This window comes from Pristis pectinata, chromosome 4 (genome assembly GCF_009764475.1).
Source record: "Pristis pectinata isolate sPriPec2 chromosome 4, sPriPec2.1.pri, whole genome shotgun sequence".
NCBI lineage: Eukaryota > Metazoa > Chordata > Chondrichthyes > Rhinopristiformes > Pristidae > Pristis > Pristis pectinata.
The window spans coordinates 65,877,663-65,891,782 of record NC_067408.1 but is presented as its reverse complement, the minus strand read 5'-3'; the positions used below and the strand labels follow the sequence as shown (position 1 = coordinate 65,891,782).

Here is a 14,120-nt window from a genome sequence, read left to right as displayed (position 1 = left end):
TAAAATTGGCTGGGGGCTATGACTTTGGTGCATTACTGCTCTTAGACTTCAATCTGATGTTTAATAAGCATTACTCATGCCATCCTTGGGACTCCACTTGCATGGGTTGCTGGCAATAGGATGAAGCCTATGTCACCTTTGCTGAGATCACCAAGTCTTTGCTGTTGACTACATCTTCCCTCCTGTATTTTTTTCAGTACGTACTTGATAGTCTCTAATCACTGTTTGATGCAAAGATGAGTTTCACACTTCATATTTTCCATCAGAAAATACTGATGGAAATACTGATGGGGGAGGAGGGGTGGCTACTTTAAATTCAAAACTCGTAGCTCGACAATATCATAGAATCATATAAATTTCTTGCCCAGAAGGAGGGCACTTGGCTCCTCATGTCTACGTCAACTATCCAGCTAATCACATTTCCAGCCTTGGGTCCATAACCTTGTAGGCCATGGCACTTATTAAAGTACTTTTTAAATTAGGATCTCTCTCCATTCTGCCCATTGAGTTCCAGACCTTCATTGTCCTCTAGGTAGAGCCCCCATCTTCCAATTGCCCTGCAAATGTTCTACAATTACTTTCATTCCGTGACTTCTGATGTCAACCTGTCTGCTGAGAGAAATATTTCCTTTTATTCCACTCTAAGCCCCTAGGATTTTGTGCATCTTAATTAAATCTCTCCTCAGCCTCTCCTGAAGAAAACAACACCAGCATATGTAATCTTTGCTCTGCTAAAGTTCTCCAGTACTGGTAAATTCCCCATAAATTTCCCTTGTACCTTCTCTAATTATTCTCTTTGTATTGTGGTGCCTTAGACTGCTCACAAAACTTCAGCTGTTGCCTAACTTTTTTTTTACTGATTTTAAAAATAAACTTTCTGCTCTTGCACTCTGTCTCAATTAATAATGAAACTATATAGTAGGTTGCCGTAACCACCTGTCCTGCTTCCTTTAGGGATCTGTGGGCCTGCACTTTGCTCATCTACACTTATCAGTCTTACCATTTATGTATATTTTCATGCCTTATTTGTCATCCCCATGCTTCACTTTTCTGTCCACCGACCATTTCTTGCTATCTGTCTGCAGTCTTCTTCATTATGAACCATAAAGCCAATTTCTGTGTCAGCTTTAAACTACTTCAGCACTATCAGAATCAGATTTATTATCATTGACTTGCATGATGTGAAATTTTTTGTTTTGCAGCAGTAGTACAGTGCAGAGATACAGTGGCATGCAAAAGTTTGGGCACCCCTGGTCAAAATTTCTGTTACTGTGAATAACTAACTGAACAAAAGAGAGCCTGATTTCCAAAAGGCGCAAAGTTAAAGATGACACATTTCTTTAATATCTTAAGCAAGATTACTTTCTTATTTCTATCTTGTATAGTTTCAAAATAACAAAAAAAGGAAAAGGGCCCAAAGCAAAAGTTTGGGCACCCTGCATGGTCAGTACTTAGTAACACCCCCTTTGGCAAGTATCACTGCTTGTAAACACTTTCTGTAGCCAGCTAAGAGTCTTTCAATTCTTGTTTGGGGGATTTTTGCCCATTCTTCCTTGCAAAGGGCTTCTAGTCCTGTGAGATTCTTGGGCCGTCTTGCATGCACTGCTCTTTTGAGGTCTATCCACAGATTTTCAATGATGTTTAGGTCGGGGGACTGTGAGGGCCATGGCAAAACCTTCAGCTTGTGCCTCTTGAGGTAGTCCATTGTGGATTTTGAGGTGTGTTTAGGATAGTTATGCTGTTTGTGAAGCCATCCTCTTTTCATTTTCAGCTTTTTTTACAGATGGTGTGATGTTTGCTTCCAGAATTTGTTGGTATTTAATTGAATTCATTCTTCCCTTTACCCGTGAAATGTTCCCTGTGCCACTGGCTGCAACACAAGCCCAAAGCATGATCGATCCACCCCCGTGCTTAACAGTTGGAGAGGTGTTCTTTTCATGAAATTCTGCACCCATTTTTTTTCTCCAAACATACCTTTGCTCAATGCAGCCAGAAAGTTCTATCTTGACTTCATCAGTCCACAGGACTTGTTTCCAAAATGCCTCAAGCTTGTTTAGATGTTCCTTTGCAAATTTCTGATGCTGAATTTTGTGGTGAGGATGCAGGAAAGTTTGGAGAAAAAAGGGTGCAGAATTTCATGAAAAGAACACCTCTCCAACTGTTAAGCACGGGGGTGGATCGATCATGCTTTGGGCTTGTGTTGTAGCTAGCGGCACAGGGAACATTTTCACTGGTAGAGGGAAGAATGAATTCAATTAAATACCAGCAAATTCTGGAAGCAAACATCACACCATCTGTAAAAAAAAAAGAGCTGAAGATGAAAAGAGGATGGCTTCTACAACAGGATAACGATCCTAAACGTACCTCAAAATCCACAATGGACTACCTCGAGGCACAAGCTGAAGGTTTTGCCATGGCCCTCACTGTCTCCCAACCAAAAAATCATTGAAAATCTGTGGATAGACCTCAAAAGAGCAGTGCATGCAAGACGGCCCAAGAATCTCACAAAACTAGAAGCCCTTTGCAAGGAAGAATGGGTGAAAATCCCCCAAACAAGAATTGAAAGACTCTTAGCTGGCTACAGAAAGCACTCACAAGCTGTGATACTTGCCAAAAGGGATGTTACTAAGTACTGACCATACAGGGAGCCCAAACTTTTTCTTCGGGCCATTTTCCTTTTTTGTTATCTTGAAACTGTAAAAGATGGAAATAAAAAAGTAATCTTAAAATATTAAAGAAATGTGTCATCTTTAACTTTATGCCTTTTAGAAATCAGGTCATCTTTTGTTCGTTTAGTTATTCACAGTTACAGAAATTTTGACCAGGGGTGCCCAAACTTATGCATGCCACTGTATAAAATTGCTATAAATTACAAAAACAAATAGTGCAAAACAAAAAGGGAATAATGAGGTGGTGTTCATGGGTCATGGACTGTTCAGAAATCTAATGGAGATGGGGAAGAAGCTGTTCTTCTGTGTAATCGCTGTGCATATTGTATATCTTTGCCATGTACCACAAAATCCAAATGCCCAACACTGATTCTTGCAAATGCCCTTGCACTTCCTGTCACTATGTCAATTTTGGATCCTAGTTGCCATTTTCCACTGAATCATTGCTTTTTTTTGCAATCAGTGTGCCATGTGTGACTTAGTTAAAAGCCTTGGGAAAAATCCAGGTAGAGATCATCAAATGTTTAAAATTTAAACTTAGTTCCCTTAACAAATCTATGCTGACTGTCCTTGATTATTTTCTGCCTTTCTGAATGAGGATCAGTACAGTTCCTCAGATTTATTTGTGCAGTACATAGCCTACCAGTTATATTAGGATGACTGATCTTTAATTGCCTGGTTTAATTTTTTATTACCATGGTACCAAGTTAGCAACTTGCATTCATCCCACACCTTCCTCAATTTAAGAGAGCACTGGAAAATGATAGTAGAGCCTCTGTTATTTCTTGCCTTGTTTTTAATGCTCTGTGGTACTTTTTACTCAAGACTGGTAATTTATCTACTTTCAATGATATTAATATTTCATAATCCTCTTTTTCTCATCCAATATTTCACAATCCGCCTCAACCACAATGTGTCAGGAACCTCAACTATAGCTGCCTGGCAGCAAAAGGTGCTCCTGCCCACTAGCATGGAAGTGAAATAAAACAAGATAGTGGAAATAGATAGGTCAGGCAACTGTGGAGAGAGAAACAGAATTAATGTTTCAGCTAAATAAAGGTTCATCAGAACAGAGAAAAGGGACAGGTAAGGAGTATTTTAAGCTGTAAAGAAATGGCTGGGGTGGGTGGTGTGAATGGAGTAGGGAAGGAGAGAACAAATGAGAATATTATAAAATGGAGGACAGGAGAGATTAAAAGACAAAAAGGCTAATGGAGCTGAGTGAAAGAGGGTGGTAAAGGAATTTAAATACTAAAAGTGTGGTCTGGAGGAGCTACAGATAGGAGAGGATCATAAATATGAAATTACCAGCAGAAAGGAAATGGGGGGGGGAAAAAACTGTACATGCAGGAAATAATGAGATACAAAGTGTGGAATTGCTGATTATATGAACTCATTGTCCAAAGGCTGTAATGAAGCTTTTAAAAATGTTTCACCCCTCACTTTTCACAATTCTGATGAAAGGTCACTGGCCTTGAAATGTTAACCTTATTTCTCTCTTCGCAGATGTTACCTGACCTCCTGTGCATTTCCAGCAATTTCTGTTTTATTTCAGATTTCTAGCAGCTGCAGTACCTTGTATCTGAAGCTGCCATTTCAGTAACATCCCTCCTAACCATTTCTGCTCTGCTGTGAAGTGCCTTTGGAATATATTTCATTTGTTGCTATAAGAACCTGGCTCAATGTGGGAAATGTTTTGTTCATTTTTAATGGGACGTGGTGGGAATGCTGTTCTGATAAATAAAACAGCTATACATTGTCAGATTTGAAATGTGTTTTAGTTGGAGTAGTAAATGCTGATTAGAGATGAGGAATGCTAAATTGCCAATATAAGGGCTATACTTGAAGAGCTTTTGTTGTATTGAGAAGAACCTTTTTTTAGTGCAGAATGTCAATGATTCTCTTTCCATTCATTTATTAATGTGCATATTTGTTTTTGCATACTGTCCATGTGCAGACAAAGAAATGGTCCAGTGGGCTCTCCTTGTCCATGAATCATGTACTGCTTCCTCCTGGCTGGAGAAGGCAAAGAGGCTGATCAATTTCAGGAATAACTCTGGGATGTTAGCAAGCTACAGGGAATGGTGGTTACTTAAGATGCATTTAATCACCTCTTCTTCCCCATTACCAATCCATTGTGTCACAATCTCTCATCAAGCATAGAACTGACAGTACTGGAAGAGATCTCTTCCATTCATATGTGCTTCACATGTCAGACCTTACCAACTTCATTCTTCAACAATCCTGTCTGCCAAAAATCTCTGCATCATTCACTCAAAATCCTCCACACCCAGTGACTCCATGGTAATGCTATTTCACATATTCACCACTCCTTATGGAAAAAGTTATATCTCGGCTTTCTGTTTGTCTTTTATTATCTTAACATGAATCCCTTTTGCCTAGAGTTTTTATATTGTGCATCCACTTTTATTTTCATTTTGGAAATATAAATATCTTAATACTAGCACAAATATGTCCCCAGTGTCTTTTATTTATGGCAAGTCATTGACTTAGTTTTGCCCAATGAATACCCTCCAAGTAATAATCCTTAGCGTCCTCTTCTGTTAACCTTGCAAGCCAAGGGGTACCCACTTTGTACCCCAACTATGACTCACCACCCGTACACAGCACTCATATAACCATTTGTTTAGACTCTTATCTTCTCTTGCTATTGGGTCAATGTGTCCTAAGCTATTGCTGTAATTTATTGAGGAAGTGAGAAACTATAGACTCATAAACATGAATTTATTTGAAATCAATTATGTTGTGTGTTATTCTTTTGACATTTGGTTTATCATCTATTTTGTGTCAAGCTTATAGGAGAGCTGCTCTTGGACAGGCACAATTTTACAGTTATGACTAGGTATATCAGTAAACCTGAAAATCTCAAGCTCATGATGAACCTCTTAAAGGACCAAAGTAGAAATATCCAGTTTGAGGCGTTTCATGTATTCAAGGTAAGAGACAACAATATTAACCTACCAATAGATGTTTAAATTGAAAATTGCTTGCATCAAAAACTGACTCGGTTTGGACAATTTTACTCCCTTAAGTTAAAATTGTGTATAATTTCTGTCCTCTTGCTAATGACCATCCTGTCAATGGAAACTATTTCTCCTTATCTGTTCCATCAAAATCCACCCTGAGTTTGAGCAAACAAGACTTGGTGATTATATGACAAATACAGTAGGGTTGGTCCAGTGTTAGTGCTGTTGAGAGGTGACACTGTCATAATTTGATGGAGCTGCTTGTGCTCCTTACGAGGTAATGCATCCCATATTTGTTTTTTTCCTCCTGTTCTTAGGCAGTCCCTTGGTTTTGAGGGTGACTTCTGTGGGCTTCCGTTTCTGTGGGCTCTGAGGTTCCTGATGAGGCTAATGTGGGAACTGTAAACTCTACTGCAGGTGAAGTAGGAAGTGCTTGACTGGGTGGCTGTCTAGTTTGGAAGGTGGTGTGCTCATTCCACCAGTTATGCTGGGCTGATCTGTGCTCCCAATGAATGGAGTCAAGATACCCTCTGCCGTCCTGAATTCTCCTTCAGCATTCAAAGTGGTTGTGAGCCAGGGAATCCCGTGAGTAGGAAGGAATTTTTACAGCTGCTATGGGGCAGGGAATCCCTTGCATAGGTGGGAATGTTACAGCTTTTTGGAGGCTTTGAGAATATCTTTGTATCTTCTGTCCACCTGGTAATCTCTTGATGTGATGGAATAGAGTGTTATGAGTATCTGGTGCATGAGAAAACAAGAGTTGTGTAATCATAACCAAAGCAAAGTTAAAACAAGCAATATAAACCTTTATGGTTCTTAGAAGAGAGAAAAATCTTTAAGCACGTTGTTTCATTCAGTTTTTGTGTAATGCAAGATTGCATATCTTTCTGTACTTGCAGCTGTGTCAATTTAGTCAAATTGTTGTTTTAAATGGAATATCAAAAGTTCTCAACATAGGAACAGTTATTGCAAGAATTGTATCACTGATTTCATGACCAATACTTGTAAACATGGCTTCACACATTTTTTATATGAACAAGACTGGACTGCATGGAGTGGATGCTGTTTGCTGTTACTGAGTTTTGAGTGCAAATTGCTTTTCACATCACTGCCGCAACTAGAGATGGGGGTGAGTTACAGAGAACATGGTGGAGATTATTGAATTCAGCATGCATCAAAAATGGCTGGTGGGCTGATGCAAGAACTTTATTGTCCATAGTCACAAATTGCGGTGCAATTTTTTTTTTGTTTTGTTAAAATGGAATTAAGGTTGTTTTTTATTTATGTCTTTTTGTAGCTGTGGAGCCTGTGTCCTAGTGTCTTGCATTCTCTATCAAAAGTAAAACATCTGTTTATTTCACAAAAGTGGATTACTTTTTACTGAGGAAGAATATTAAATCATCCCTAAGTAGGGCTGTCTGGGCACATGACATACTGATGTATATTCCTCATCAGGAGAAGTGACCATTGAGCCTGGACCTCTGATACATATCTCAAGGCAGAATAAAAGAGGAAGAGATTGCCATGTGCTCTGCACCTCTTCATTTGGCAAGCACTGTCGTATTCCAATTGGAAAGACAGAGGTCAATATAATTGATGTAGGCCTGCTGCAGCTTCCAGCTGGAACACCACTCTCAAATTGAAGGGAGCACCTTATCAAGTCCGCTGCTGTGCCTTATCTGGATCAGCAGTGTGGAAAATGTTGGCCAAAAGGATGCTGGATCTTGTGTTTTTCTTGGGACATTTCCTTCATTTACACTAATTCGGTACACATTTTGGTACAGAATCGTTCATAATTGTGGGGTTTAGATTTTTTTGGATTAAGAAGATTGCAAATTCAGAACTTCGTAGGAAATTTTAATCTGCACTTCAGTAGAGTACTCATCTCTACTAATACTTGAAGTTAAGGGACACCAATTTAGCAGCAGTGCATAACTAACTCTTCACCTTCTATACTAACCATAATTTTAACTCCAATCACTTTTATAATTCCCCTTATATAGGCATGACCCATTTGAAAATATGTCCCAATAAAACATGCTACCAATTGTTCACAGCAGTTAATATTGTATGTGGTATGATATGTGTCTTCTGTTACTGACTTGTAGAATTTATTGTGAAATAGGTTTCTAGATTTCTACTTCATTTGTGCACTGGGACAGGTAGAGATTGTGAAATGGTGCTGTAGGGATTATGTGTATTTTCTTTGGCAATAAAAACACACAATCCCAATTTGCTTCATAATTCTTTGCAGAAAATTGGTTTATCTGATTAAGCTGCATACCACCCAAGGTTCAAGGCATGTTGTGTTTTATTGGAGACCATAGTTCTTGATTGGAAAGTTTTTGCCTTTGAAGTAATGCACAAAACTGTGAACAAAATAACAAAGGTATTTTTGTAATGTCCTTTAATGTCAATGAGCCAATCCCACAGGTTCCTCGATGTGCTTTCTTTGCTTCCTCCATTCGCTGCCCCTGCAGCTCCACCTCATTCCACACCTGTTTTGTTGTCATTTACAATTTGGCAATAGATGTAGAGGTGCAGCTGTGTCATCCACTCACTGCCCTCTGAGCCACCAAAGCAAGATGCATTCCTTTGGGGTGTGGGTTTTGTTTCCCTCTGATAGGGAGAGTGTTTTTGGGGATTGGCCCACAACACCTGCAACAGTGTCTTGGACCAATTGAGTATTTTATGCTTGGGATATAACTAACTGAAATCCTCACTTTGTTGTGAAAGGACAGTGTGATTAGTCTGACAGCACCCTGCCCTCTGCCAATACTTCAGTGAGAATAGACAGTAGATCTCTAGATATATTTTTTTAAAACTCTTGCTTGGATATTATTTGTCATTTTTCAAATGGACTATAGGAGGAAAACTGAGAATTTGTCTTTCGGTAGAATTGTCAGCAGTTTTACTTTGCAAATCAGCCACAAATCACAGCAAGGATCCCTCTTTATATGGGATTATACAAGACATAAGGGACAGAGACAGGCCATTTGACCCACTCAGTCCATGCCAGCATTCATGAAGTAGTTGAGTCGTCTTTTATTTATTCATTTTCCAGATGTGGTGACAGCTTTAATTGCCCTTGAGAAAGTGGTGGTGAGCCAACCTTTTTGAACCTCTGCCGGTAAAGTTTCTCCCACAATATTGTTTGGGAGTTTCAGGATTTAAAATCAGCATCAATGAAAAAACAGGGATGATGGTGTATGGTTTGGAGGGGTTCTCATGTACCTGCTCCCCTCCTCCTAGGCAATGGAGATCAGTTTTGGGAAATTCTGTTTGAGTAGCTGGTGCACTTTGTAGATGGTATTCACCACAGCTACTGTGTACTAGTGGTGGAAGGAATGAATGTATAGAGTGGTGGATGAAGCAATTTTTAGATTCTTAGGCAAAAGAAGTTTCTTCTGAATTCCAACTATACCATTCTTTGCACTGTTTAATTCCCAATCCTAATTTTTCTGTAGCCAAGTCTCAGCAATCCGTACTATTGCATGATAGCCTCTGATCCTCATTTTATTATGGACTATGTATATAGAAGTTTTTCATTTTTAATAAGAATTTCCTCAATAAGACACCAGTACTGTGACTCTTTGCTCCCTTGTTATCTTACCTTCCCTTATTATTTCCTTTGCTCTCTTATTTGTATTTAGGCTGTTTGCAGTTCTTGTAGATCTTTTCCTCTTTTTACTAGTTTAAAGCCTTTACTACCTCCCATCCCAGTTCAGGTGAAGTCTGTCCCGTCAGTACAAATCGTTCCTGTCCCTGAACTGGTGCGAGACTGGATCTCATTTTTCCCATTCCAGCTGTTTATTGAAATGTTAATTCTAATGTTTATTTCAGTGTTAGTTTACACAGTGACCAACCAGCTGAAAGTAATTTCCACTCTAACTAAAGCATTATTCTGCAACTTTTTTTTTGTGTGTGTGTTGTGAAGCTTGACTTTCTAGGCTGACTCACAAGTAAACAGTGTATGGTTGCTTGCTGTTTGGTTTAATATGCCCATTGCCTGGTGTACCATCAGAGGATATGAAACCTCTTGTCTTTTGATGTATCCCTCTGCTTATCCATAGGCTCAAAATATAGGGAAACTATTTGAGTGAATATGAGCGGCCTATGTTAAGCACAAAAGAATGAGAGAATGTGATGAAAACTAGGAGCTAAACATTACAGATGCTGGGAATGCAAATTTAGAAATAGAAAACACTAGAAATACTCAGCCTGTCTGGCAGTAACTGTGAAAAGAAAAACAGAGTCAGTGGATTGGGTCATCAGTAAGGTCATTGCCCTGAAGCATCAACTTTCTGTCTCAAGAAAATCTGATGAGATAGGGAGCCTTTGAGCAGCTGCACATATTAGCAAACTGATCAAAGGCCTAACTTTCCAGCTGGTGCAAAAGCAAGTCAATTTATTAAAATTTGAGAAGAAATGAATGGTTTGGGTGGACATAATTTTGCAACCGCATTGAAAGATTAATATAATATAGGTGAAATCTAGATATCATTGAAAAATCCAATCTGCCTAATTTCTTAATGCTTTGCATGTTGATCTCTCTTTACCCCTTTTAGGTTTTTGTGGCAAATCCAAATAAAACACAACCCATTCTGGACATCCTGTTGAAAAACCAGACCAAACTGATAGAGTTCCTCAGTCAATTCCAAGCAGACAGAACAGATGATGACCAGTTTAATGATGAGAAATCCTATTTGATTAAACAGATCAGGGATTTGAAAAGACCAGCGCCTCAACAGTCTTAACATGTTTGGTTCAAAGCAGTGTTTGTGGATGGAGCTTTATTTGCTGTATCTGTATACAATATGATCACATTTCTTTGTAGGAAAGGGATTGTGTAGTAACAGTAACTCACCTCTAATATTTATATATAATAAAACTAATTTTATTCATGCATATTGTCTTTCAGAGTGCCTGTATATTAGTTTTTTTTTTCCTCCTACCTTTAAGGTTGTATGTGAGTTTAGGAGTTTACATACTTGCACAGTAGCAGTGATTCCTTTCCCTACTTTTAAATTTTCAGGTAACCAATGCTGAGGCTAGTATGCTGTTGATTTGGTTATCATGGCTAAATGAGATCTCGCTACTGTTTTACTATGTAAATTAGCTTTTTGATTAAGTTTATCACAATGGATTAGGGAAAGTCTGCAAAACCATCTGTTCACAATTGTAAATGTACAGAACTGGCCATTTCTGAGATCTCTAAATAGCTTTGAGAATGGTCTTGCTAAATCTCTCTGGTGTAATCCCACTGAAAAGCACCCACCATAATAGCCCTACTTTAAAGTAGCCTCACTAAATTAATGAGGCTCCTTTCTTTCCATAAATCTACTCATTTATATTAATACATTTTTCTCATTGTGAACAGATCAGGATAAAGCAGATGAAGAATGATTGGTGAATATTTTCTTTAAGTATAAAATGAAACCATGTCCCCATCATTTTTTATTTACTTGGAAGGGGTCAAGCTATAATTTAATTTTTTGGTTGCACATATCGTTTTCCTTTTTAAAATGTGTAATTGTACATATGTGGTGCATTCGATGAATACCTGTTACACTGTATGGCTGCAGTTAAAAAGTTACTACTCCCTTGGTCAATTTTTCACAAGGTCACAAATACAGCCTACTTTGAGTACTTTTTAAATAAAAGTTACGAAACTGACAAAATGCCTTATTTGTTTTAAATCATTTACGCTGTATGTTTGCCAAACATTCACAATTTCACTTTTAAAGATGTGATGTGAATTCTGCATTATTTTGAGAGGTCATTAATTCTCACATTGCTAATCATGTTAACTTTTTTTTTACATTTCAAAATCCGATCGTTTGGGAAATTTCTTTGTTACTTCTACTATGAAGTTGTGAAACATTGTACCAGCCTTAAGGGAATTATTACTGAAGAAAATTATATAGAGGATCCTTCAGATTAAATTGATTGTTTATTTCACTGGTGAATGACTACATGACATTTGTGTGGATATAGTTGAAAAATTAAAGAAAATGTGGCTATTAAGACAGCAGTTCTGGTGCATATAATTGTGTGTAGTACTGTACATAGTGTTAATGTTGTCTTAAAAGATTAAGTGATACCTAAAATTTAATCAGCTTCATCTACTGCCACCTCCTATGTTCCGCTCTTTCAGTCCCTTCTTCCTTGGGCTGTATTCTATCTTTCCATATCTAAACCTATCAGTATAACCCTTGAATTCCCTTCTTCCTTTAAGTGCAACTATACTATTCTCTTCAACCATATTCACCCCACTCTTTGGGTAAAGAAGTTTCTTCCAAATTCCCCACTAGATTTCTTGGTAACTACCCTGTATTGATGGATTTTTTTTTAGCTCCTCCCACAGGTGGAAATATTCTTTCTATATCCACTCAATCAAAACCTTCCATAATTTTAAAGACCCTCAGGAGAAAAGAGACCCAGTCTATTCATCCATTCCTGGAACAAATACCCTTGCATTTGATATCATCATTCTAAATCTTCCCTGCACCCTCTTCAGTGCCTCTAATCATTTTTGTAATACACCAAACCGGAATAGTACATGGTATTTTAAACAAGTAGTGTTGTCTGTTTAAGGTTCATACAGACTTAGCATAACTTTGCTACTTTTCAGTTCTATTCCTCTAAATATAAACCTTTATTCTATCTAGACACACCGGCCAAATAATATGCAACTTCCCTATTCTTCCTACCAAAATGTATTAATCTGCATTGAACTTTTATCTATTTTGAACTTTAATAAACTTGTAGGACCAGCAAATAATGCCCACCTCTAATTTGTTGAGAGATCATGTTAGTACTAATTCCTTCTACCATCCCCCACACACCTCCCCTGTGGTGTCACTTTCAAATTTAGAAATTGAGTTTTTGATTCCCAAGTTTAAGTGAATTGTCACCTTAGTTCAACGGGATGCAGTGCTGTGTGAAATGAGGTTATTTGCTTAAATTCTCAGGTTCACTGCTGTAAACTTTAAACTTCCCTTCCATTAATACTCGCAACATTCTAATGTAGAAAAATGACACTGCCTTGAACTTTCAATGAGGGTGAAGCTCCTTGGTGATAGAAATAAGTTAAAAGGTTTCTCTTCTATAATTTGAGCTCAAATGTCTCTCCTTAACGTTTACTTAGATTGGCTAATTGAAGTACTTTTGGGATTTGACTTGAAGAGGTATCCTATCACATGCCCCAGTCTTGGTACACTTTCAGGTTGGGGATAGCAGGATGACAGTAAGTGATAGGAGCTCTGCATGCTTCAGTAATTTTCATTTGCACAAAGCCATTCTCTTGTTGGACTGAAATCTAGCAAATATATATTTGAATCTTATCACAGCTGCTTGAGGAAATGACTTCCACTTTAAAATCTGTAATGGCCTCAGTCACTTATACTAATTTTATCAGATTGTCAAACTCAGTTGTACAGAGACATCCCTTAGACTAAAAGCTGCCACACTTGTGATTCTGGTTCCACCCCAATGCAGTGGACTCTGACCCATTGAAGGAGCCATTGCCATAACCCAAAAATATGACCAGAAGTATGCCATATGATCCTCGAGCTGATCCCTATAACCCTTGATTCCCTGGATTTCAAAAATCTATTAAAAAGGCCTTAATGTGGTGACAAAGCATGTAGAATCATCTAGGATAGATAATTTAAAAAAAACACATCACACACCATTAAAAGAAGAAATTGTGCTTGAACTTAGTTCTAAATGGCTAATCCCTTGTTCTGAGACAAATCCTCCTAGCTTTGGACTCTGAGAAGGACTTTTGTCTCCATCAGTGCTATTTGGAGTTCAAATCAGTTCAGGCTCACTGCCAAACCCAGAGTGTTATTTCATAAAATTTTCTGCAGTATTCATTGGTATGTACTGCAGTACTTATGAGCACTTTAGTGTTGCTGTTTGCAAAGGCAAATAACAGATATAACCATCAACATAACATACTGTATTAAAGGCAGTAACTCAACAAATGGCAGTATCAGGTATTACATTATCAAAAGTCATATCTCATAGTACTGTTCTTAATGGTAACTATTATTAGGTTGGTTTTGTAAATGTCCTGATAGAATGGAAGGTTAGCAATATACTACATATTATCTTAAACAATTTCACTCAGAGCACCTATCGCTGCCTTGAAATAGAAAGGGTGGGCCAGTAGAAAATTGAGCTGGAGAAGCAATACTTTACTCGCCTGAACTTAATGAATTTAGATCCAATTACTCATTCACAAGTACACATTACATCTGACACAGACTTATAGCATACTTAACTCGTATTGACCCCTTTGGCCAATAGACCATTTCTGACCTGACCCATATCAACTCTATCCTTTGTCCTAATACATATCTGCCATGAACATGACTCCTGTTGGCCCTGACCTGCATTGGAATCAACTCTAATTAACAGCTAGCCATGGCTCGGTGATGTAATGGGGGAAGAAGGC

General features: G+C 38.1%; 1 protein-coding gene across 4 annotated transcripts in view; it reads left to right on the top strand.

Moving 5' to 3' along the window:
- Positions 1 to 11,337, top strand: part of cab39l (calcium binding protein 39-like) — a 94,680-nt gene extending 83,343 nt beyond the window's left edge. For all 4 annotated transcript variants that reach the window (XM_052014574.1, XM_052014577.1, XM_052014576.1 and 1 more), the window contains exons 9-10: positions 5,483 to 5,626; positions 10,225 to 11,337. In XM_052014574.1, coding sequence (XP_051870534.1) covers positions 5,483 to 5,626; positions 10,225 to 10,413 — 333 coding nt within the window. In that variant the 3' untranslated portion in view covers positions 10,414 to 11,337. The remainder of the gene's footprint in view (positions 1 to 5,482; positions 5,627 to 10,224) is intronic.
- Positions 11,338 to 14,120: the final 2,783 nt, after the last annotated feature.